The 23,916-nt window shown below is 47.2% G+C and overlaps 6 protein-coding genes across 9 annotated transcripts; 3 read left to right on the top strand and 3 right to left on the bottom strand.

The window, feature by feature from the left end:
- Positions 1 to 812: 812 nt before the first annotated feature.
- On the top strand, positions 813 to 8,220 carry LOC108075728 (aminopeptidase N-like). 2 transcript variants are annotated; one of them, XM_017168267.3, is made up of 10 exons: positions 813 to 1,433; positions 1,488 to 2,345; positions 2,398 to 2,947; positions 3,002 to 3,525; positions 3,599 to 3,830; positions 4,915 to 5,543; positions 5,598 to 6,455; positions 6,517 to 7,066; positions 7,121 to 7,641; positions 7,717 to 8,220. In XM_017168267.3, exons 1-10 carry the CDS (start codon positions 814 to 816, stop codon positions 7,943 to 7,945), a joined length of 5,571 nt encoding a protein of 1,856 aa, XP_017023756.1. In that variant the 5' UTR covers position 813; the 3' UTR covers positions 7,946 to 8,220. The 2 variants fall into 2 exon arrangements, with proteins under 2 accessions (XP_017023756.1, XP_017023757.1); XM_017168268.2 differs by lacking the exons at positions 813 to 1,433; positions 1,488 to 2,345; positions 2,398 to 2,947; positions 3,002 to 3,525; positions 3,599 to 3,830 and adding an exon at positions 4,222 to 4,239.
- Positions 8,096 to 14,096, bottom strand: Usp1 (ubiquitin specific protease 1). 3 transcript variants are annotated; one of them, XM_017168269.3, is made up of 4 exons: positions 13,545 to 14,096; positions 12,416 to 12,877; positions 11,109 to 12,237; positions 8,096 to 10,994 (listed from the first exon to the last, which is right to left on the bottom strand). In XM_017168269.3, the coding sequence occupies exons 2-4, from the start codon at positions 12,864 to 12,866 to the stop codon at positions 9,380 to 9,382; spliced, it is 3,195 nt and encodes a 1,064-aa protein (XP_017023758.1). In that variant the 5' UTR covers positions 12,867 to 12,877; positions 13,545 to 14,096; the 3' UTR covers positions 8,096 to 9,379. The 3 variants fall into 3 exon arrangements, with proteins under 3 accessions (XP_017023758.1, XP_017023760.1, XP_017023761.1); XM_017168271.3 differs by having other exon boundaries at positions 13,549 to 14,096; XM_017168272.3 differs by having other exon boundaries at positions 13,727 to 14,096.
- Positions 14,097 to 14,630: 534 nt separating this feature from the next.
- Cisd2 (CDGSH iron sulfur domain 2) lies at positions 14,631 to 15,872 on the top strand. The gene is made up of 3 exons (XM_017168303.3): positions 14,631 to 14,805; positions 15,286 to 15,509; positions 15,571 to 15,872. The coding sequence occupies exons 1-3, from the start codon at positions 14,709 to 14,711 to the stop codon at positions 15,649 to 15,651; spliced, it is 402 nt and encodes a 133-aa protein (XP_017023792.1). The 5' UTR covers positions 14,631 to 14,708; the 3' UTR covers positions 15,652 to 15,872.
- Positions 15,873 to 16,013: 141 nt separating this feature from the next.
- Positions 16,014 to 17,912, bottom strand: eEF1gamma (elongation factor 1-gamma). Its single transcript, XM_017168302.3, has 3 exons — positions 17,766 to 17,912; positions 17,479 to 17,628; positions 16,014 to 17,401 (listed from the first exon to the last, which is right to left on the bottom strand). Exons 1-3 carry the CDS (start codon positions 17,775 to 17,777, stop codon positions 16,271 to 16,273), a joined length of 1,293 nt encoding a protein of 430 aa, XP_017023791.1. The 5' UTR covers positions 17,778 to 17,912; the 3' UTR covers positions 16,014 to 16,270.
- A 528-nt stretch (positions 17,913 to 18,440) lies between these two features.
- Brd8 (Bromodomain containing 8) lies at positions 18,441 to 21,320 on the top strand. Its single transcript, XM_017168305.2, has one exon. The coding sequence runs from the start codon at positions 18,525 to 18,527 to the stop codon at positions 21,192 to 21,194; it is 2,670 nt and encodes an 889-aa protein (XP_017023794.1). The 5' UTR covers positions 18,441 to 18,524; the 3' UTR covers positions 21,195 to 21,320.
- LOC108075752 (uncharacterized) lies at positions 21,304 to 22,538 on the bottom strand. Its single transcript, XM_017168307.3, has 2 exons — positions 22,014 to 22,538; positions 21,304 to 21,958 (listed from the first exon to the last, which is right to left on the bottom strand). Exons 1-2 carry the CDS (start codon positions 22,463 to 22,465, stop codon positions 21,304 to 21,306), a joined length of 1,107 nt encoding a protein of 368 aa, XP_017023796.1. The 5' UTR covers positions 22,466 to 22,538.
- Positions 22,539 to 23,916: the final 1,378 nt, after the last annotated feature.

The following is a 23,916-nucleotide window of genomic DNA, read 5'->3' as shown; positions in this document are numbered from 1 at the left end:
TATGCTAGATTCTGTAAAATCTGATTAATAAGAACATTTCTTTAGAGAACTTATACTGTTTCTTTTGTGGAAAGGCCCATAACATGAACACAGCAGCCAAAAAGTAGGCACTACATTTGTATTTACTGTATCTGCGACAAATCTCAAGAAATCATGAACATCTTCATCGGATTTACTCAAGATTAATGCCATTAGGCATTAATCAAATCGAAAGATTCTCCGAGTTTGTCTCTCATTCCTGAATCTTCCAGCTAATATATTAAGTTCCGATCGTAGCTCTCATCTCACTCGATCTTCGACTCGCGTTGAGCTCAGAGGTGCGGATTTTGTCTCTAGGATTTCTTGATGTTTTTTTTAAGTTTTTTAAGTGTTGAATTAAAGAACCAAAAAAAAAAAACATTCCTTAAAAAGTAAAGTTTCAAGTGACTAAAAGTGGCCTGAATTCCAATGTTAAGAGCTGATGCAGCTTACATTATTCAAATTTGCAAATGTAAACATTAAACAACTAAGTGACGTGTGGCGTCAAATAAAATATATATATTTCGATTGAATTGAATAATTGCGAAATTTATTACCTATGCCCTCCTGATAACATTTGTTATGTGAATTTCAGGGGAAACCATGTTTATGTTTATGTTCATAAAAAAAAATGGGTGGAGAAAATGTGTTTTATAAAGAATTTGAAATTCGGAATTAGTGTTATTATATTAGATTTTTAATGAATTACGTTCAGAGTACCTACATTTATTTAATTAATTATAATTATTAGGTAACAATAAATAGTATATGGTATCTTATTTACTGAATTGCAGCATGAAGTGGTTTATCTTATTTGTGGTGGCTCTAGCCGCGGGTTTAGCCACCTGCGATTCCACCTACAACCACTATCGCCTGCCCACCGCCCTTCGTCCCCAGAAATATCAGTTGAGCATCTTGACCCTTATGGACAACCCAAAGGAGTCTCGCTTCAATGGAACTGTTAAAATCCTAATAGAGGTCCTGGAGAACACCAAGAATATAACCCTGCACTCGAAGGAATTACTCATCGATGAATCCCAGACAACCTTAACCCAAGTCAACAGTGGCGAGAAACAGGATAACTGTGTGTCCTCCACTGCGGTCAATCCTGCCCATGACTATTATATCCTAAACACATGTCAAGAACTATTGCCTGGCAATATCTACGAACTGAATCTGTACTTTTCCGCCGATCTGAAGGCTCAACTTGAGGGATACTACCGCAGTTTTTATGAAGATCCTGTGGCAAATGAGACAAGGTGGATCACCATCACCCAATTCGAACCAGCTTCAGCTCGTCTGGCCTTTCCCTGCTTCGATGAACCCAACTACAAGGCTCCCTTCGTGGTCACTTTGGGACACCACAAGAAATTCACTAGTCTCAGCAACATGCCAGTGAAGGAGACAAAGCCACAGTAAGTCCTACTTACTCAATACCTAAATATCATATAAACACCTCTTCCTTCCAGTAAATCCCTCCCAGATTACGTGTGGACAGAATTCGAAGAATCAGTGCCCATGTCGACTTACCTGGTGGCCTATTCCATAAATGATTTCTCCCACAAACCCTCGACCCTACCCAATGGAGTTCCCTTCCGCACTTGGGCCCGACCCAATGCCATCGATCAGTGTGATTACGCCTCGGAGTTTGGACCCAAAGTTCTTCAGTTTTACGAAGAGTTGTTTGGGATCAAGTTCCCACTTCCGAAGATGGATCAGATTGCAGTGGCCGATTTCTTTGCTGGTGCCATGGAGAACTGGGGACTGGTTACCTACAGGGAGTCGGCTCTTTTATTCTCACCAAAGCACTCGGCGCTAAGCAATAAACAGTATGCAGCGAAAGCGTTGGCTCACGAGTTCGCCCATCAGTGGTTCGGCAACTTAGTCACTATGAAGTGGTGGACGGATCTTTGGCTGAACGAGGGATTTGCCACATATGTTGCCAGTCTTGGCGTAGCTCACATCCATCCGGAATGGGACTTCTTGAAAATGGACTCATTTGAAAACCTGTACACCATTTTTCAAAGAGATGCCATGGAAAGCAGTCATCCTATCTCGAGGCCCATTCAAACGGTCAAGGAAATTAACGAAAACTTCGATGATATTTCGTATAAGAAGGGATCCTCGGTGATACGGATGATGCACTTGTTCTTGGGAGAGGAGACCTTTCGGTCGGGTCTTAAGACCTACCTTCGGAGGTATAAGTATAAGAATGCGGAGCAGGATAACCTCTGGGAGTCCCTCACTCAGGCGGCACACGAGAATGACGCTCTACCCAAGAACTACGATGTCAAGACCATCATGGATTCGTGGACCCTGCAAACGGGGTGAGTCCTTAAAATAATATTTAAAAATGTTGTGTATCTTTTGCTCTGACAGCTACCCCGTGATCAAAGTGACCCGTGATTATGCAGCAGGGACTGCTGAACTCACCCAGGAGCGCTTCCTCCTAAATCCTGAGTTGTCCCTTTCCCATAATGGAGGATGCTGGTGGGTGCCACTGAGCTACACCACACAGTCGGAGCTGGACTTCAACAATACGTTGCCTGAGGACTGGTTAGAGTGCAGCCAGAAAGGCCGGAGCCTGCCCAAGAGGATCGAAAACCTGCCAGGAGCGGACCAGTGGGTGATCTTCAACACGAAGTTGTCGGCGCCCTACAAGGTCAACTACGATGCCCAGAACTGGAAGCTCCTTATTCAAACCCTGAACAGCGAGGACTTCGAAAGCATCCATGTTGTCAACAGAGCTCAACTGATCGACGATGTCTTCTCCTTTGCATGGACAGGAGAGCAGAACTACGAGACAGCACTGGGAGTGATGGAGTACCTTCACCGGGAGCGGGAGCTGCTTCCTTGGAGAGCAGCCTTCCAAAAGCTAACGATTTTGAGTCGACTTGTTAGAAGGACTCCAAACTTTGCTTATTTCAAGGTAGTCTTGGTGCAAATTTAATGAGTATTCTCTACCATAACCTCCCATCCGCAGCGCTACATAAACAAGCTGATCGCCCCGCTCTACGAAGAACTCAATGGAATCAACGACACCTTCGGATCCATCCAGTCCAAGGACTTAATACAGCTGAAAGCAGAGACGGTAGCCTTTGCTTGCATCTACCAAGTCTCCGACTGTGTGTCCAGGTCTAAGGACTACTTTCGGGAGTGGAGATCAGTGGCCAATCCTGACGAGACTAACCCAGTGCCCATTGAGGTTCGAGGCATTGTTTACTGCACCTCAGTTAAGCACGGCTGCGACGAGGATTGGCAGTTCCTGTGGACGCGGTACTTAAAATCGAATGTGGCCGCCGAAGAGGAAACCATTTTTAATGCCTTGACCTGTTCGCATAAAGTGTGGTGGCTACTGCAACTACAGCTTGAAGGGAGCTTGGATCCAACCGGCGACATTCGAATTCAGGATGATCCCTCGACTTTTGATTCGGTGGCCGCCAATCAAATAGGATTGCATTTGGACAAAATGTACTTCATGGAGAATCTGGATCACATCTACGATGAGTAAGTGCTCTTATTTAGTTAAGGGTGAGTCGCATATATGTACATATACAATATTTATCTATTTCCTCCTTAGCTTCTACCCAGTGACCACTACTTTAGCAAAACTTTGGCCATCGCTCTCCAAAAAGGTCAACACCACGAGGGAATACATTGTGTTCAAAGACTTTCTGGACAACTCATGGCAGTACCTGAAGGGCACTAAGCAGTTAGTCCAGCAGACTAAGGAGGATATGTTGGTCAGTGTGCAGTGGCAGGAACGAAATTACCAACAGTTCTTCGAAGCCATTCAGCACAAACTTAACGAGGTTAAGTCCAATCATAATTACGTGATTAATAAAATAGGTTAATTCGGTGAATATCTAGATTTCTTAGGTTTGCTACTACGTTCTCTAGATATAATTAAATATATATCATGATTGCATCTGTCAAAAAGTAGGCACTACATTTTTAGACTTACTGTAACTGCAACGGATCTCAAAAAGAATGATAGACTCATTCATCTGGTTTCCCCTTGTAAATTAATATTACGCATACGCCCCATTGACTCTGTTATTAATTTCAAGCCTGCTGAACCGGCATTAATCAAATCAAAAGGTTCTCAATTCTCCGAGTTAGTCTCTCATTTCCGACGCTCTGCTCAGCTTCCAGCAAATAAATTAGGTTCCGATCGTAGCTCTCATCTCATTCGATCTTCGACTCGCGTTGAGCTCAGAGGTGTGTATTTTCCCGCGCTTATTTCTTGATAATTTTATACAAGTTTTTTAAGCGACAAATTCTAAGTGATGAACGAAAGAATAAATAAATTATATAACAAAATAAAAACCCTCATTAGAAATTCAAGTTTTAAGTGACTAAAAGTGTTCTAAATTCCCACGTTACATTAATCACATTTGCAAGTGTAAATATTAAACAACTAAGTGACGTGGTTGGCGCTTTCTAAAATATAATATAAAAATTTTGATTGAATTGAATTATTGTTCCGGGAACTAACGCTATTTATTACCGATTGTCCTACTGATAACATTTGTTTTGTGAATTTCAGGGGAAACCACATGTGACTTTAATTCATATTTAAATTCTGTATATATTATTAAATAATATATATTTGATAATACATGGTATTATCTTTAAAGTAACCTTTTGTATGCATGTATTGGATTGTTACAAGAAGTGTAGCTAGATGCTAATCGCTTAAGCTCATTGACCCTACGCCAAATTTATTTAATATTCATGTTCTCAAGAAACTGGGTCAAGAAAACGTGTTTTATAAAGAGTTTGTCATAAAGTCTTTGTCTTATTCAGTTGGATTTTTAATGAATCAAATTTTCTGAATCTAAATTTATTTAAATAATTTTTAAGATAACAATAAAAAAAATATTTTATTTACAGAATCACAGCATGGATTGGTTTTTGTTACTTTCGGTGGCTTTAGTCGCGGGTTTAGCTACCTGCGATTCCACCTACAACCACTACCGCCTGCCCACCGCCCTTCGTCCCCAGAAATATCAGTTGAGCATCTTGACCCTTACGGACAACCCAGAGGAGTCTCGCTTCAATGGAACTGTGAAAATCTTAATAGAGGTCTTGGAAAACACCAAGAATATAACCCTGCACTCGAAGGAACTACTCATCGATGAATCCCAGACAACCTTAACCCAAGTAAACAGTGGGGAGAAGAAAGATAACTGTGTGTCCTCCACTGCGGTCAATCCTGCCCATGACTATTATATCCTAAATACATGTCAAGAACTATTGGCCGGCAATATCTACGAACTAAGCCTGACCTTTTCCGCCGATCTGAAGGCTCAACTTGAGGGATACTACCGCAGTTCTTACGAAGATCCTGTGGCAAATGAGACAAGGTGGATCACCATCACCCAATTCGAACCAGCTTCAGCTCGTCTGGCCTTTCCCTGTTTCGACGAACCCAACTACAAGGCTCCCTTCGTGGTCACTTTGGGACACCACAAGAAGTTCACTAGTCTCAGCAACATGCCAGTGAAGGAGACAAATCCACAGTAAGTCCTACTTACTCAATACCTAAATATGATATAAACACCTCTTCCTTCCAGTGAATCCCTCCCAGATTACGTGTGGACAGAATTCGAAGAATCAGTGCCCATGTCCACTTACCTGGTGGCCTATTCCATAAATGATTTCTCCCACAAACCCTCGACCCTACCCAATGGAGCTCTCTTCCGTACTTGGGCTAGACCCAACGCCATCGATCAGTGTGATTACGCCTCGGACTTTGGGCCCAAAGTTCTTCAGTTTTACGAAGAGTTGTTTGGGATCAAGTTCCCACTCCCGAAGATGGATCAGATTGCAGTGCCCGATTTCTTTGCTGGTGCCATGGAGAACTGGGGACTGGTTACCTACAGGGAGTCGGCTCTTCTATTCTCACCAGAGCACTCGGCGCTGGACGACAAGCAGCATACGGCGGAAGTGTTGGCTCACGAGTTGGCCCATCAGTGGTTTGGAAACTTGGTCACCATGAAGTGGTGGACGGATCTTTGGCTTAATGAGGGATTCGCCACCTATGTGGCCACTTTAGGTGTGGCAAACGTTCACCCGGAGTGGCATTCGTTGGACAAGGAGTCGGTGTCTAATCTGCTGACGCTTTTCCGAAAGGACTCCCTGGAAAGCAGTCATCCCATCTCGAGACCCATTCAATTGGTTTCGCAGATTTTCGAAAATTTTGATGCGATTGCGTACGAGAAGGGGTCATCGGTGTTGCGCATGATGCACTTGTTCCTGGGGGAAGAGTCCTTCCGCTCTGGTCTAAAGTCTTACCTTCAGATGTATAAGTATAAGAATGCAGAGCAGGATAACCTTTGGGAGTCGCTCACTCAGGCGGCACACAAGAATGGTGCCCTGCCCAAGGACTACGACATTAAAGCCATCATGAATTCGTGGACTCTGCAAACGGGGTGAGATTTCTTAAAATTTGTATTTATTAAAAGGAATGTTTAATATCTAGTCCTCTGATAGCTACCCTGTGATCAACGTGACCCGTGACTATGCAGCAGGGACTGCGGAGCTCACCCAGGAGCGTTATCTGCTGAACTCTGAGGTGTCCCGTTCCCAAAATGGAGGATGCTGGTGGGTGCCACTGAGCTACACCACGCAGGCGAAGCTGGACTTTAACAACACGTCGCCTGAGGACTGGTTAGAGTGCAGCAAGGAAGGCCGGAGCCTGCCCAAGAGGATCGAAAACCTGCCAGGAGCTGACCAGTGGGTGCTCTTCAACACCAAGCTGTCGGCGCCCTACAAGGTCAACTACGATGCCCAGAACTGGAAGCTCCTTATTCAAACCCTGAACAGCAAGGACTTCGAAAGCATCCATGTGGTCAACAGAGCTCAACTGATCGACGATGTCCTGTACTTCGGCTGGACAGGGGAGCAGGATTACGAGACAGCTTTGGGAGTGATCCAGTACCTTCACCAAGAGCGGGAACTGCTGCCTTGGAGAGTGGCTTTGGACAATCTTAAGCTGCTGAATCGCATTGTCCGGCAGACTGCCAACTATGGCTCCTTTAAGGTAAGTCCGATATATTTTTGGAGTATTTCTAATCTGATAATCCTTCTGCCACAGCGCTACATAAGGAAATTAATTACACCCATCTACGAAGATCTCAAAGGCATCAACGACACCTTCAGCTCGATCCAGCAAAAGGATCAGATCCTGCTGAAAACCACTGTGGCGACCTGGGCGTGCGGTTACCAGGTTTCGGATTGCGTCCCGCGGGCAGTAAACTACTTGCACAAGTGGCAGGCGGAGCCCAATCCCGACGAGAATAACCCCGTGCCCATCGATATCCGCAACATTGTGTATTGCACTGCAATCGAACACGGCAGTGATGAGGATTGGGAGTTCCTGTGGTCGCGGTACTTGAAAGCAAACGTGGCCAGCGAGAAGCTGACCATTTTGGATGCTCTCTCTTGCTCGCAGGAGGTCTGGCTACTGCAGCGCCTCTTGGAGATGTCCTTCGATCCGGAGGGGGACATACGAAAGCAGGATTCGGCATGGGTCTTTACATCTGTGGCTGCCAATGAAGTGGGCTTTCTGCTGGCCAAAAAATATTTCATGGACAATGTGGAGTCCATCTACAAGTTGTAAGTAAAAATATTTATTTATCTTATTTTTTAGTTCGTAAATTAACACTTAAATTATGTATAATCCTTTTCCAGCTACCATCCTCTTCCCAAGGTAGTTTCCCGCCTGTTACCACCCTTATACGAGCAGATCTTCCGCCGCAGTGACTACAATGAGTTCAATGACTTTGTGGCCAACTCAAAGGAATCCTTCAAGGGTCTGGAGCAGGCCTCCCAGCAGGCCCTGGAAATAATGCTGACCAATGTGCAATGGAATGAGCGAAACTATGCAAACTTCTCTAGCGCCATCCGGGAGTTCTATTAGGAAATTTCTGGGATCAACGATGAACATATCTGTCGGGGATTTCATATATAAAACATAGTTGAAGTTCCTTAAACTAAAAATTACTTTCTAATAAATTGAGGCCACCCTTTGGCCTGTTCCCTTTTTCTCCCAAAACTGAACCACATTCGATAGATTTAGACATATGTGAATATATGCATATGTTGTATATTTCGTATATTTAGTTAAGCATGTTCTGATAATGCTAATCCAGTAATAAACATAAATGTAATGGTAATTCCACACTTCATACGTAATTCAATTTGTGTGTTATTTCTTAGTGTTATTTTTTACTCTTTAATGTTAATTTTATTATTTTTTTATTAACGTAAACTATACACAAGAAATCATTGTATGCTCTGTAAATATTAATATCACTATATGCAGCGCTCTTGGAAAATACAATCGAAACGAACTAAAAACTATGTGGAGAGTGTAAGAGAAAACTAAGGCTAAAAAGAACTTTGAAATTCCAGTGGACCCAACGAAACTATCGGAAAATGCTCGTCAACGTACTTGGAAACGATATAAAAACAAGAGCATTGAAGTGACACACTTTTTCTTCCTGATTTTAACACATTTCTGAGCCCATTTTGCAAAAATTAAATTTAGTTTCGCTTATTTCTCGTTTGATCCACTGGGTTATTGCGTAAATAGTGGGTGTGTGTGCTATTACAATTATTTATAGAGATGTTATTATTAACTATTATGCTTCAATTATTACTTTACAATGAAGGTTGTGTTCCTTTTCTCGGGGTTCTCCCCTATAAACTATGCAATAATCAAATTTCATAACAATTCTCAGAGTTGTTGAACCTAAATTTCTCGTATTTCGTGTGATGATGAGTTCTTTAACGACTATTCAACACTTGGTATATTATATTTTTGAGTGTATCCAGAGAGTTTACTGTACTTTATTAGATGCTGTGATTATTATTACAAATTGCGCCTAAAACAAAACTGGGAACGACTGGGTGTCCTTGAAGAATTATTTGCTGATTATTTCCATACTATTTAATAATAATTTATTTATACTTAATGCTTAATTCTTTATTCTGTTCGCCATTTAATTTAATGCAGCGTATAGACCTTTGCCAGACCACTTTTAAATGTTCTTTTGCTCATTTTTAGCATTTTCCTCGCGTTCTCAACGTTTTAAATTCGTGTTTCGTTTGAAGCTTAGTTAATTATTACAACAAATATACGCGCAAATCATCAATCAAATGCATCGATCAACAGACTTCAACTGAACTGTGGAAAAATGATGTAACTAATAGTTAGATTATGCATGTAGGTAAACGACGTTACATATTTGTTTAACAAACAGACTTGTTCTTCTTTTGCTTACTAAGTATACATCCCACTTCCTTACACCTAACGTAGATTTGCCGATAAATATGTGTTTGCCTGAACACCTCAAATTTTGCTGCTGTCATTCGACCAGGAGGAGCCCTGCGTCGAGCCTGGTGGCTGCGCCGGCGGCGGCGGCGTTGTTGAGGATGTCCCCGGCTTGGCGGGCGTCTGCAAATCGAATCGGGCGTAGAACAGCAAGTACGGCGTTATCGTGATCTTCCGCGTGGGCGATAGCAGCTCCTCAAACTCCCGCTGCGACATGGCCTTGATCTTGTCATCGTCGCACATGTACCAGATGGGATCGGGTCCGCCGTGGACGTAGTTCGCCCTGACGCCGCCCCGCCCAGTGCTGCCGTAGCCGGTGGGATAGGATCCTCCCGAGCTGAGATTGCTATTACTGCCATTCTGCAGGGATTCCTCGCTAAAGTCACTGCAGCTGGCCGAGTTGCTGTTGCTGCTGTTGCTGCAGCAGAGCCGCATGGCACAGCACTGGACGCCGTGGCAGGTCGTGTTGTTCATGCTCAGCTTCCCGATGCCATTCGTGATGTTCTTGCTGCTAATCCCGTTCAGCTGCTTCAGGTTCTTGCTCAAGTCCCCGCTGCTCGAGGTCTTTCCCCGTCCAAACTTCATCTTCTTCATCAGATTGCTGCCGGAGGAGGCCAAGGCTGAGGCAGCGGCTGCCACTGGTGTGCTGCTGGGAGCCGAATTCTCGGCTTCGGCTGCCGCAGCTATCGCTTGTGTGGTGGTGCCCGTCATTATCGTATTCCTGCGATCCTTGGGGCAATTCACATAGTCGCTGGCCAAGTCCAGGAAGCACGTATACGCTATGTAATGGCCCACCGTCAGCGTGGCTCCCACGTGGGTTATGACGCTATACAGCTTGTAGACATGCAGCTTATGGCCCTCGGCGAGATCACAGCACTTGGCGCAGAAGCACGGCAGCGTAAAGGTGGTGGGTACATACGTACTCACCTTTTCCATGCCGCCAGAGAAGCGATTCAGCTGGATGACCAGCAGCCGGGGCAGCACCTCATACGAGATGGAGCGTATGGCCTCGGTGTAACCGGTGCACTGATTGCAGCTGTACTTGTTCTCGCCGCGGAAGTATTCCTTGGTCATGCAGGAGCTCTGGATGTACGTGCTGGGCTGCTTGTCCTGGAGCTCGTTGTCATAGCCGGAGATCGGCACTGGCACCGAGATATCGAGCATGCCCTGCTTCTGACGCGTCACCGTCTCGCAGCTAAGACACTTGGTGGTCAGCACTACAATGCCCTCGAAATCGGAGCTGAAGAAGTTCAGATTCAGCTCCCGTATCCGCTCCTCCAGTCGCATTTTGTCCTTGAGCAGCGTGGCCGAGTTGTTGTCATCGTTGTCGCTGGAGTATTTTGTGGGCTGTGGCACTGCTGGCGGCGGCGGCGTGGTGAGATCAACTGTGTTCAGGTAGAACAGGCTATTGGCCGTGGGACTATTGTCCTTGTCCTTAAGGGGCGACTGAATGCGCGTCGCCTTGGATGACTTGACCTCGTCTTTTCTCTTCGATTTCCGTGAGAAGAATGACGTTTTGGTTGTGGTTATGTGACTAGTTGTGGTCAGCGATCCATTGTTGCTCGCGCTGGCAGCGGAATCAGTGCGATCCTGGCTCTCGCCCGTGTCTACATCGTCTGGATTGGCTATGTAGCTGCAAAATATGAGAAAATTTAAATATAAAAATCGATGAATTGATTATAGAATCGATTTTATATCCAGCTCTAATAATCAGACTTTGTTTCTCCCTTAAAGACAGTCCACTTACCCATTTGCAATGACCTCGGGACACTCGCCAATGGCCTTGATCAGCGACTGGTTCGTCTCCCGGATGCAGTTTAGCACGCACATGAGAAACTCGTGAGCATCTTGCTGCTGATTTCCCTCGAAGGTGGCATTCACATCCTGAATGGCATGCAGAAGCGTGTCGGCATGATAGGGCTCCGTGGAGTCGGCCATCTCGTTGCCGTGGAGATTGTTGTACAGCTCGTGGAGATTCTCCGTCACCGACTGATGACTGGGCTTGCCGGAGCAGCTGGTATTGGCATTGCTGGCACTGCTTACGGCTCCACTGCCCCCACCATTCAGTCCACTGTACTGCTGCTGCTGTTGATCCGCACCGGCCACCAGATCCTTGCTACTCCAGCTGCGCGCATGCTCCAATTGCGCCACACTCACATTGCGACCCAGTGATGCCGACTTGGAGGCCTGCTGTTGCCGCATAATGGTCTGTTGGACCACGGTTAGATCTTGGATCAGGTGGTGCAAATTGTGCAGAAAGTGGGGGGCAAAGCGGAGCGTATAGACCACAGAGTTCAAGTAGCAAGTGTTGCCAATGTTGCACAGCGTGCCCATCGAGGGGGCATGATTGAGGGCAGCGGACGCACTGCCATTGAGCCCAGAGCCAGCTCCCGTGGGATTGCTACCGCCGGCGGATCCATAATACTGATGGCTACTCTGCGACAGCTCCTGCGACTCGCCCATCTCACTGGCTCCATTGCCAGCATTGCCTGTTCGCAGTCCATTATTTCCCGTTGCCCCATATCCGTTGGCGACCCCACGCCGTTCATCGGTGGTGCTTTGATACCGTCGATCGTACAACGACATGGTTGTTGTTGGGCTTGTTGCGGCGGTGTCTATCTTCCTCCGGCTGCCTCTGGCTGTGCCGGTGCCTCTGCCTCTGCCTCTTCTGGCCTTTCCTGGGGCGTCGAGTTCGGCCTGTGCCGCAGCAATGGCAGCCGCCGTTTCCGGTGAATAGATTTCAAGGTCGTTAAGGATCTGATTTCGGCGTGTCCGAGTGCGTCCACCAGCAGGGCCGCCGCGGCGCTTCTTGGCAGCGGGCTTGCCCTCAGGCTCCTGCTCCTCAATGCGGTTCCAAAATTCCGGTTTAAAAAGTTCTAAAAAGAAAGGAAATGGAACTTATTAAGGGATTTCTGTATTTCTCGTAGAAAAATTAACCGATTAACAACAAAATTTAATCAGTTTCCGTGGCCTTAAAAGTTATTATATAATCTGATTGCGACGCTAATCAAAATATATATTTGTAGATACGAGTAAATCGGCGTAATCCCTTACCTGGCTTGATGTACTCAAGAGGCAATTCTGTCGGCGTCGGCGAGGCAGCGGCCTGCGCTGGCAACAAGGATACCGGGCTCGGCGTCTGCTGCTTTACTTCACCTTCACCTGCTGGTGGTGGTGGTGGCGGCTTATTCTGGGATCGTAGGCTGGCGCAGCGCGTGGAGCTAGCGACATAAACGCGACGCTGTCGCTTCTTTTGCGGTTCGCCGATGTGGACGAACTCTGGGTTGGGGCCCACCACGCAATCGGTGAGCTCAATCACTTCCGGAAACAAGGATAAGCTGTTGGCGCGCTCCTCCTGCTGCTCCTGTTGAGTTTGTTTCTGTAAACCGTGCTGACTGATTGGAGCCTCGCTGTTGCTGGTGCTCCTGGTGTCACTGGTATCGCTGCTTGGCAGTGGAAGACTGGCAGGTTCCTCTTTGCGCTCATTTACGTCATATTCGTGCATCTTTCATTATCCTGCAAGGGAAGCAAAGCACATGGGTTTCCCAAACCGTTTAGTGACATGTTGGCAATCGTTCTTGGAGGGAGAGAGAGACAAGCGAACGGTCGGAGCAATGCCAGGTGACTGCTACAATCACAACGGGTAATAGGTAACAGGTTCGTCATCGCCGTAATTGATAAGGCGGCTGTCCGGCCACCCTTGCTAATCATTGACTAATCTATGGCCTGGCAAGTGATTCATAGGAGATAGTACTGGTAATACCCCCGGGGATACAAGAGGCATGGCATCCCATCCTGGGAATGCCGAGAGAGCTCTCCCAGGTCAGCTGTTCTACGCTGCATGTGATCTAATCAATTAGGGGAAGCCTCCGGGACCTCCAAATTATAAATGCCCACAAGGTAAGTGTGTAGAACCCGTCAATTTCGTAACGGAGACCCATTGGCGATCCATGTGATGCCATCAAATGTATGTGTCCCTTGTAAATCCCACGCTCAATTACCAATTAAATAGATATGCACTTGAACCCGCTACCGCTTCCAATTATGTAAAAAAAAAAACAACGAAAACCGAAGGAGGGGAACGTGCTACTATTACTATTGATTTTGTTGCTGCTGCTGGAAATGAAGGTCACATGGAAATGAACTGCTGAATCTGTGTGTGATGTATACGTGATGTACATACATACATATGTGAGATGTGTGATGATGTGCCCGAAAGCTCTTCGACGACGAATTTGAACGATGAAGGTAAACAGTTATAATTGTGACGTTAATTTATGCACGGCTTGCTGCCGCTGTCGCCACCGCCACCGTCGCTCTCGTCTCGGCTAAATTGGCTAAAATTTATCGAGGAGAGGAACTCACATTTCTGGGGGAGCAACAGTGCTGCGCATTGGCGGGGCTAGAGAAAATGGTTTGAAGTGCCGCTGTCGCCGCTAAGCAAATTTCTTTTTAACAATTTTTTGTTTGCAACGTAAGAAACGCACACAGTCACGCATACAAGCGCTCACACACACACACTACTCGCTGCTTCTTTTCACTTTTCACTTTTTTTCACGGCTATCCACAGGTTTATCGAAAAGTTAACAGCAGGCATTTGTCAAACAAGTTAAGCTTAGTCATTAATTAAACCCATTAAACACCGAATTTCAATAGTTTATTCACAGTAAAAATCATAAATTTTGTAAAATTATGCGCGGATATTGGTACGGTCGACTAGGGATGGGAGTGATTAATCGATGCTTGGCGTGGGCAATCGATAGCGAGAGCAATCGAGTTTTTACCTGCGAAATCGAGTTTTTAATTAAAGTTTTTAGTGCAAAGGAAAATAAAAATGATAAAAATTACTAAAAGGTTATAGCGAGTGCCCAAATTCTGTAAGAAAGAATATTCTAATAGTTTTATTTTTGGTTTAGTTTTTTTTTTTTAATTAAACCTGTTTATGTTTAATGAAAATATTTCGAAAATATTACAAAAATGGAAGCGGCAAGGACAATGTTCGTTTGATTTAATCTAAAAAAAAAAGTAGTTAAAAAAATGTTTTTAAATTGCTTATTTAATAACCTATAAAATTTCGAACCACTAAAGTTTATTATAATTTTAGTAACTAAAAGATAGGATAGAATAATTTTAAAGGATATGTTTTAAACGTAAAAACTGGATTAAAATAACAAAAAATAAATAAATAAAATTAACTCCCAGTTCAGTGTGGCCGTTCAATCAGTGAAATTTCCTACCGATAAAGCATATCGAATTGTTGCCACCACCAACCGATAGCAACAACAAAAACAGGTTTTCCAATTGGACATCAAATAAACTCCACCAAAAAACCAAGTAAAATTCCGGAATGGAGCCCATATCACAGCTAGTAAAGACGACTTTGCCCAACTATTTGTCGGGTTTGCCGGTTCCTGACAGCTTCGGCGGCTGGTTCAAGCTCTCCTGTAAGTCACACCACCAAGCTCGCGTGTATCTGAAATGGAATTTGAATTGCCTTCAAAGGGCACTCCGCGAAACGCCATAGATAATGATAATGACACAGCAGCATCTAGGGCTCTTGGCTTTGGCCCCCTCTATTAGCCAGGTTTCACAATTTACCTGTTTTAGCAATATATTCATGCGTGCACTTGCAACGCCACGAAAGTAAAAGCGAACCTGCAACGGTTATGCAACTTTTGTTGAGCTCGCGAGAGAAATTTTTAATTGACGCGAGTTTTTATCGGCCAGGTGAGATAGGGCACCGGAGGCTACATAGATAAACTGGCACACACGTATATCTATGTACGTTTATAACCTAATCCCGCCCGATATACGTATTATATAGAGAAACGACCTTGTGCCGGTTTCGGCTCACTGACTGGCTGCTTGAGAGATCTAGTTTTCTGTGCCTTAAAATACACCTCCTCCTCTCTGTTTTGTTGCAGTCAAGGACTGCCTAGCCCTGATCCCGCCCACCCTTGTGGTCGCCGGCATTGGGTACACCAGTTATCTGGCCTTTTGTCCCGCGGCAAGGAAACGGTGCCAGGCCAAAAACAGCGGACGCTGCAACAACCAAATCCGGAAGCACGAGCCCAAGGTGGTGGACATGATCGATGTGGAGGATATTGCAGAGAAGGCCGCCTTCTGTCGCTGCTGGAAGACCAAGAACGTGAGTGGAGTGCCGTGGTGATATAGTATTTAATACTTAATCCTTTGATCCTTTCTTCCAGTGGCCCTACTGCGATGGCAGCCATGCCGAGCACAACAAGCAGACCGGCGACAACGTGGGACCCGTCGTGATCAAGAAGTAAAGACCATGTGCCCCGGGTACATATAGCATTTCCTTTTATTCAAATCTTTCTTCGAGCTTCTCCTTTGCTTTTAGAACAAAGTTTAAACGGTTTTGAACTTGTTTCGAAATATATTTCTGTTGTCACAGACACCCCCTTGTATAATTGTTAAGCATTAATTGATGATATTCATGGATTAAGTCTATAAAAAGCCAATAAAGTTGCCTACAACATTGAATTTACTAATTATGTTTGAATTATAATGAATAAAGAAATAATCTGAGAGCGATTATTGATAGCATTTTATTAGAAAAAGCCAAAATATTTGTTTATTTCCGTCTTATCTTTCCCATTTCCCACTTTTAGAATTCAAAAAACTCTCGTTAATTAATAGAAAACCGTTTATTTTTTGTGTATAAATTATTTTCTGGCTGCAGGCGGCTGTCCCGTCGACAATATCAATTTCCAGAGTTGCAAATATAAGGGAGGATTAGGACGCAGCACGATGAACATCGGATCTTACGATATCAGTTGGAACTTAAGAAATAGGCATCGTGAGAGCTGCTTTTCAATCTCAAACTTTTTTATTGTTACTGCTGCTGTTGTTGTTGTAGTGGTCTGTGTGCCGTGTTGAGCTGGTTTACTTGAAGATCTTGCCCTGGTTGAACTTGCGGCCGTCCTTGTCGGCGCCGGCCCACGAGAAGTACTGGGTGACCAGCTTCTTGGTCTCCTCGCTCTTGGCATCGAGCTTCTTCCAGTCATAGACCTCGTAGTCGATCTGCCAGTCGGGGGACAGGGTGAAGGCCAGATCCTGTCCGCGCCACACCCACACGCCGGAGATGGTGCTGTTGCCGTCCTCGCCGAACAGGCACACGGAGGCGAAGGCAGCCTTGCGCATCTTGTCCAGACGCTGGAACATGCCGGTGATGAGATTGCACGACATGAACACCTTGGACAGCTCCTCGTTGTACTTGTACTCGCCGAACCAGATCGAGTAGTTCTCGGCATCGAACTTGTCGAAGAAGTAGGGAATGGACTTGGCCTCATCCTCGTTGGAGTAGACGCGCTTGAAGTCATCAAAGTTGAACGTGCCCTTTGGCAGGGCATCGAAGGGATCCTTGGACTTGGGCTCGGCAGCCAGGGCCTCGTCGGCGGCATCCAATTCCTCGGGCTCGGCAGCCTTCTTGGGTGCCGGTTCCTTCTTCTCCTTGGGCTTCTTCTCCTGCTTCTGCTGAGCCTGCTGCTGGGGCTTGGCGGCGCCGGTCTTGGCCTGGAACTCGGCGTACTTCTTGGGGTCGAAGACCAGGGCCTTCTCGCACAGCTTGTAGTCCTTGACGACGGCCTGCACCTGCTTCTGGTTCAGGATGGTGACGAACCAGCGGTTCACGTTGCCGAAGGCGCTGCGTGCACTGGGCTCCAGGACGTACTCGTACAGGTGCAGCAGGCTGCTGAACACCACGATGTCGGCCAGGGTGATGCGCTCGCCCGCCAGGAAGGTGGAGTTGAGCAGCTTCTGGTTGAGCTGCTCCAGCACAGCCTCGGCCTCCTGCTTGGCAGTGCTGTTCTTCTGCTGCGGCAGAATGCCCAGCAGGGGGAACACCCAGGCGCACGACGCCGGCACGATCTCATTGTCGGCGAAGCTGATCCACTGCTGGACCTGAGCCTGGACGAAGGGGCACTTGCCGCCGCGCAGCTGCTCGTTGGCCAGCAAGTAGGCGATGGCGTTCGACTCGCTCAGGGTCTTGCCATCAGCGGTCTCGAAGGCGGGCACCTGGAAAAGCACACGAAAGCAGTTGATGACATGGCAAGATGGCCAGCCGGCGGCACACGCCCAAAACCGTTACTCACCTTGCCGCCAGGGAACTTCTTCAGGAAGTCGGCCGACTTGTTCGTCTCGCCGAACTTGAAGTTGTCGGCGACCTTCACCTGGGCGCCGGAGTACTGGGCCGCGATGAGCGCCTTGTACGCGCGGAAGTTCTCGGGGTAAGTGTACAGCGTCTGGAATCAAACGGAAAGAGCTTTGATTAGCATCGGGCCAAGCACATCCTGGGCGAGCGGCCAGCAAGGATTCGCAAATAAACAGGACGCGATCGCGCTGATATTTTTAGATTTTTGCCTAAATCTTTTATACGCACTCCTTGCACCATCGTGTTTTTCGCCGAAAAGAGATGGGATGGCAGACGGAATATATATATCAAATATTAATATATCGATATATCGATATAGAAGTGGGGTTGATGATGATACAAAATCAATATATCGATATCGTGAAATTTATTTGCCAAATATCGAAATCTCGATATTTTATTTTTTATTTGATATTTTTGGATATTTTCTCCTTGGTCACTCTGAATTTCACAGCAATTATTTGTTAACAGAGTTTTCTGTTAAAATGAGGCTAACAGAATTTTGTCTATGGAATCGCAGTAACAGAATTTCTGTTAAAGTAGAGCTCTCCTAGAGGTGGAAGAACATCGATGTTGGCATTGATGTTATCGAAACATCGATATTTTCCTGAAAATGATATCGAAATCGCGATATTTTTATTTGGTATTTTTTGATATTTTCTTCTTGGTCACACTGAATTTCAAAGTGTTGGAAAATAAACTGAAAATACCGATATATTTTGATCTGGTACTTTTGGTCGCTGGGACTCAAAAGTCTGGCAACTCTGGGAGCTGGGACTCAAAAGTCTGGCAACGCTGCTGCGCCAGCTACCAGAGCTGCCAGACTTTTCGGTCCCAGCTCCCAGAGTTGCCAGACGTTTCGGTCCCAGCGACCAAAAGTGCCAGATCAAAATATATCGTATTTTCAGTTTATTTTCCAACACTGATCCCGCCCCACCTCTAGCTGCTCCCTGTAAAACAATAAATAAATAAAAAATTCCAATAAAAATGTCAACGGGAATCCAGGAGCGCCTGCAGCTGAGCCGCACTCCGCTGGACACGTGGACCAAGCGGGAGCAGCTCTGCCTGGCCTCGGCCGTCTCCTGCAGCGGCGACCAGAACTGGATCACCGTGAGCCGCACGCTCAAGGCGGTTTGTGGCAACGGGAATGGAGGGAGTGGAATCAACAACCGGCCGGCGGATTGGTACTCGCAGAAGAACTGTGCCGTCCAGTATGGCAATTTGCTGGAGGGCGTGGAGGCCACCAAGCGGAAGAAGCGCAGCAGCGAGAGCAGCGCCGGCGTCTCGTCGCCGGCTACCGTGGAGACGCCAACGGAGCTGCTGCTGCGCCGGCTAACCGAGGAGCGTCTGGCGGAGATCAAGGCACAGATGCGCAGCGACCAGGAGACCTATCGCCGCATCCAGCGCGAGATCGACGCCTTGCAGTCGGACGCGGACGTGACCGAGCAGGAGCTGCAGGACATGTGGGCGGAGATCGAGAAGGAGCAGGAGACGCGCCGCATCGAGGAGATGAAGCTGGAGAATCGCATGCGAGAGCGGGAGCAGCGCAAGAAAGATCTGGCGGGGGGGAATTGGCGAAACAGCAGCAGCAGTCCGGCGGCCAGGCGCTCGCTCCAGCCCACGGACACCACCGCCGTTGACATGGACGTGGAGGACATGAATAGCAGCAACACCAGCAGTGTGAACAAGCAGCCGGCCGCTGCGGCACCCTCGCCCCTACTCACATCCCTGCTGAAATCTCCCACAGGCAATGCGCCCACCGGAATACCCGCCGCAACAGCAGCCACCGGCAGCGTGGCCAGGGCAACAGCGCCCACCATTACCTCCCTGCTGACCAGTGCCGGCAATACGGCGTCGGCTGTTGTTTCTAGCCAGCCGGCCATCACCTTGATGAGTTCCACGGACGCGGCTTTTATGTCCCGGCCTATTAGTGGCCCGCCGGCAGCCATTGAGGCTCTCGCTACCACCACGCCCACCCTGGAACGCAGTCCATCGCAGTCGGCACCCACGCTGTCAATGCTGCTGGAGAAGAACAAGACGACGCCCGCAAAGTCGGAGGCGCCAGCTGGCAGCCAGGAGCAGCCATTGGTGGACGAGGCGACTTCTGGGACAACTGCCGCGGTGGATTCCGACGAGGCAGATCCCAACGAGCTATTGGAAGTGTTTCCCAACATTGACGAAATAATCGATGATATCGACATAGACATGGCCAGCGTCATCGATGATGAGATCCTCAAGGATGTAGAGGACGTGGTGAACTCGCCCTCGAACGATAAAGGCGAGGTGATTGACTTTGAGGACAAACTGGATGCACTGAAGCGGGATGAGAACAAAGCCTCGCCAACGGCGAGTGATAAGCCCAAGTCCGTGGAGGTTGTCCTCGGTTCCAGCGATGACTCCAACGACAACATTCCCCTGGCAGCTGTTGCCTCGCAGGAAAGCAAGGATCGCGGTCAGTCGGGAGGCGAATCCACCAGAGGCACTGAGGAAGCCGAGTCCGAGGAGCCGCTGCCCAGTGAGGTGACCGTGGAGGAAATTGGCGAGACCATCACCCTCATCAGCACATCCAGCGAGGATACTGCGAGTCCACCTACAGCCAAGGTGGAGGAGGAAGCGCCGGGCGAAACCCTCACCAAGACTGAAGAACCCAAGGAAGAGGTAATTAAGCTGGCCAAACCAAGCAAAGATAAGGAGGCCACTGGGGAACCAGAAACCGCGGAAGAGCCAGAGAAAGCTGAGGGCAAAGGCAAGAAAGAGGAAACTGAGAAGTCCTCAACTGTCGAGGAGGAAAAGGTGGCCACACCCTCAACACCAGCTTCGGCGCCGGCGGCTAGCAGCTCCCTGCATGACACCGACGAGGAGGAGTCCTCATCCCTTACGGACAGCAGCAAGCCGGAGGAGCAGCCCCGAGGTAGTGCCAGGGTGAAGCCACCCATCTCCAAGCTAGCACAGGATGAGACCAAAACAGAACCCGAGGGGACCAGTACACCACAGCCACCCTCGGCGCCGACACGTACTCCTATGCTGCGCAAGCTACCGCATCGGGATCGTTCGGAGAGTCCCATGGTGGACGATGAGACGACAACGGCCAGCGATCATTCCACAGCCAGATCGAGCACACGTCGCCGATGCTCCTCCACGCCGGTCATAGACAGCATACCCAACTCGCCCGCCTCCAGCGAGCACACCGATGATCGCCGGGAAACGCGAGCGGCCACCAAGAAGCTCTTCCTCTCAATCTACGCCACGCTGCAGGAGAGCAAGCATGCGGCGCCGTTTCGCCGACCCTTCCACGAGGAGCATGCCCAGCGGCATGCAGATCTGTGCCTGCGGCCCATGGATCTCACCACGATCAAACGGAACATAGACTCGGGCTTTATACGCAGTCTAAGCGAGCTGCATCGCGATGTCCTGCTGATGGCCCATAATGTGTTGGTGGCCTACAAGCCGCACACCAATCAGCACAAGACGGCGCGTCTGTTTGTCCAGGACTGTCAGGCCATCAAGGAGTTTGCCCAGCAGGCAGAGGCATCTTCGGTCACCAGTTCAGTGGCCACGCCGACGAATCACCAGAACAACAGCAGCCGAACGGAGCGGGAGAAGGCGAGCGGTAGCAAGGCAAGGAGCGGTTCCCGGAAGAGTCAAAGGCATCATTAGGACATCAAGATCATCTCAAGAAGTATTTTTTACATTTAAATCGTTTACTAATTCAAGCTAAAAACACATTTAAACACAACTCACGACCTACCATTTAACAATAAACTAATTAATCAAAGAATATAAGATTCTGTAAGCGTCGAGATCGGGAGGAGTGACAGATGGACCGTCGCTGGGGGCAGTAGAACTTCTTCAGGCACCGCGATAGCCTCAGATCGCATTGGCAGAGACGCGCCGCACAGGAGTCGGGGCCACCGAACTCGCCATGATCCACCGCGCACAGTGGCTTGCCCCGATAGCACTTCCACACATAGGGCACAAAGTATTCCAGATAGGAGATGCAGTTGCTCTGGCCATAGCACTTGTCATGGAGGCGACAACATCTATCTATGCCATCGGCTGGCACGCCATGTCCTCCGAAGCCGCAGTAGCAGCCGTAGCCCTTGTAGATCAAGGGATCACAGCCGGTGGAGCACTTGATCATGGAGTACAGACGGGTCACGTCTCTCTTGCCACGATCCTGCTGGTCCGCTGTGTCATTGTTGAAGCTCCATTTCATGGAGTAACCAAAGGGATCATTCACTCGGGCTATGTACACGTTTTGGGCGTTCATCAGGTCCTCCTTTTCCGCCGGCCGGCCAGTTGTAGAAGATGTTATCACCCTGATGTCCTTCACTCGTCCATCAAAGTTATGGTTCTTGATGTCCAGGAGTATTTCGTCGCGGGGATAAGAGTTCTGCCAGCTGATAGCCGGGTGAGTGTCCCTGGGAGAGAGTTTTTAATTTGGTTTTTAAAAGTATTTTGCTTGAAGCCACTCACTTGTGGTCCTGCTCCAGCCAGGGTACCGGTGGCTGCAGCTCACCCACCCAGCCATCCAGTCCCATTTCCTGCCAATCCGCCGGCGGTGACGTAGCCAGACTGGTCTTTACGCTTGTTGCTGGGGGAATGGGAACTGGAACCGGTGCCGAAGGCGTATCAATGGACGTGGAGGTGATATTGGGGAAGATCGGTTCCGCAAAATCGGATCGCTGCATTGTGAGCAGCTCGTAGTTGTGGGAGCCACCGCTGGCGGTGGGCATTTTGAAGACAAAGGAGGGATTCTTGAGGCGCATGCTGGCAGCATACATTTCCGGTATTATGTGGTTCACCAGCTCCGTGTCATTGGTGACGCCGCGGAAGGCCAGCCTAATGTCTTCAATCACCGTGACATTTGCCACCACATTGGCCTGGTAATGGAGCCGCACCACCGCCATAACAATTATCCACAACATGTTTGTGCTTCGGTTTCAGGAACTGGACATTGGACAGGGGGGCATGGACACCGACCGATCCGCACAACCGATCCGCTCGCGCCGACTGGCAATCAAAAATTGAATTGAAGCTGGCTCTGTGGTGGAGCTTGGAGCTTTACTTTGGGGAAATGCGGTAGTTGGTTAGTAGAGATCGGTTTGTGTGTAAGTTGGCCGACGGCAGCATAAATGGCTCAAAAAATCGTGTTAATAGCAACAGTAGCAGCAAACCCAAGTCGAAAACGAACAGTAAGAGCAGCGAAAACAACAAATAATAACAATGACCAGGCGGTAGACACTTTTTTGGCAGATTTGGTGCAAATACACGCTGGGAAAAATGGGATATAGAATTTGATTTATTGTTTATTTAAGGTGTTTTAAGTGGTTTCAAGAACTACCCTAATTTTAGGGGTCTTAAATGGGTTTAAGTTTTATTTATTGGTCCTGAAAATTGATTTTAAATTATAAATCTACCAGAAATATATTTAATTTTCTTTCAAAATATAGAATATTTTCTTACTATCTTTAAATATTTTCTAAACTCTTAATAAGAAACCTTACATTTTCTAAAATACATTTCTAGCATAAATTTCTCTCTGTGTGTGCTATAAATATAATTCGATTGAGGCGCCAAAGGGGCTAGTGGTGGGTGGCCAAGCCGCTAATAAAGTGGCACAAATTCGGAGACACTCGATGGAGTGCCGGTCGGTGGTCAGTGTACCCTCATTAGCGGGCAACAGGGAGTTAAGGCGAAGGTCGTGGGCACTAGAAGCCGCCGTTGCAGTCTCGTAAGCAGTTCATGGTCAGCTTAATCGTTACACTTGTTCGAGTTTTGGAGCTGCGTGACTTTGCAGTTGCTTTCCCAGCCGCGAAATTAAACAAAACTGTGTACAATAGAGATAAAAAATATAAGCTATTCGCAAAGTTTAAATATTATGTCCAAAACGAGTAACTAAAACCGGAGTTAAGACACAGCTACGACTTAATTTATAGTTTGCCCGCCTGTTACGTCGCTTTCAGGTGGTTTTTCGGTGGCTCAGTGCCTCAGTGGCTCAGTGAGCGCGAAAGGAAAAAGCCAAGTCAACAACTGCACTTTTGGTGTTTAATTAATGTTTGCCTTTGGGAGTGGGTTTACTGTAGTCGTGAAGCCCACGCAATGGTTAATTTTCATTCATACTCATGAGTAAGCACCACTAATTATCACTTGGCTGCTACAATATTCAAATTATGTTTGCCAACGCACTTGTGGCGCCTCAAAAAGTTATTATTTTTACTTACACAGACAAGTCATAAAAATATTCATATATTTTGGGGTTCCATTTTGATATACAAAATTAAATGGAATTTTTTTTTATACATTTTAATTTATTTATATATTATGTAATATATTTAATAATTTATTTGAGGTAAATAAATGAATTTAGCAAAGAAAA

The sequence above is a fragment of the Drosophila kikkawai genome, chromosome 3R, assembly GCF_030179895.1.
Source record: "Drosophila kikkawai strain 14028-0561.14 chromosome 3R, DkikHiC1v2, whole genome shotgun sequence".
NCBI lineage: Eukaryota > Metazoa > Arthropoda > Insecta > Diptera > Drosophilidae > Drosophila > Drosophila kikkawai.
The sequence above is the reverse complement of the archived record's forward strand: the minus strand, read 5'-3'. Positions and strand labels throughout refer to the sequence as shown.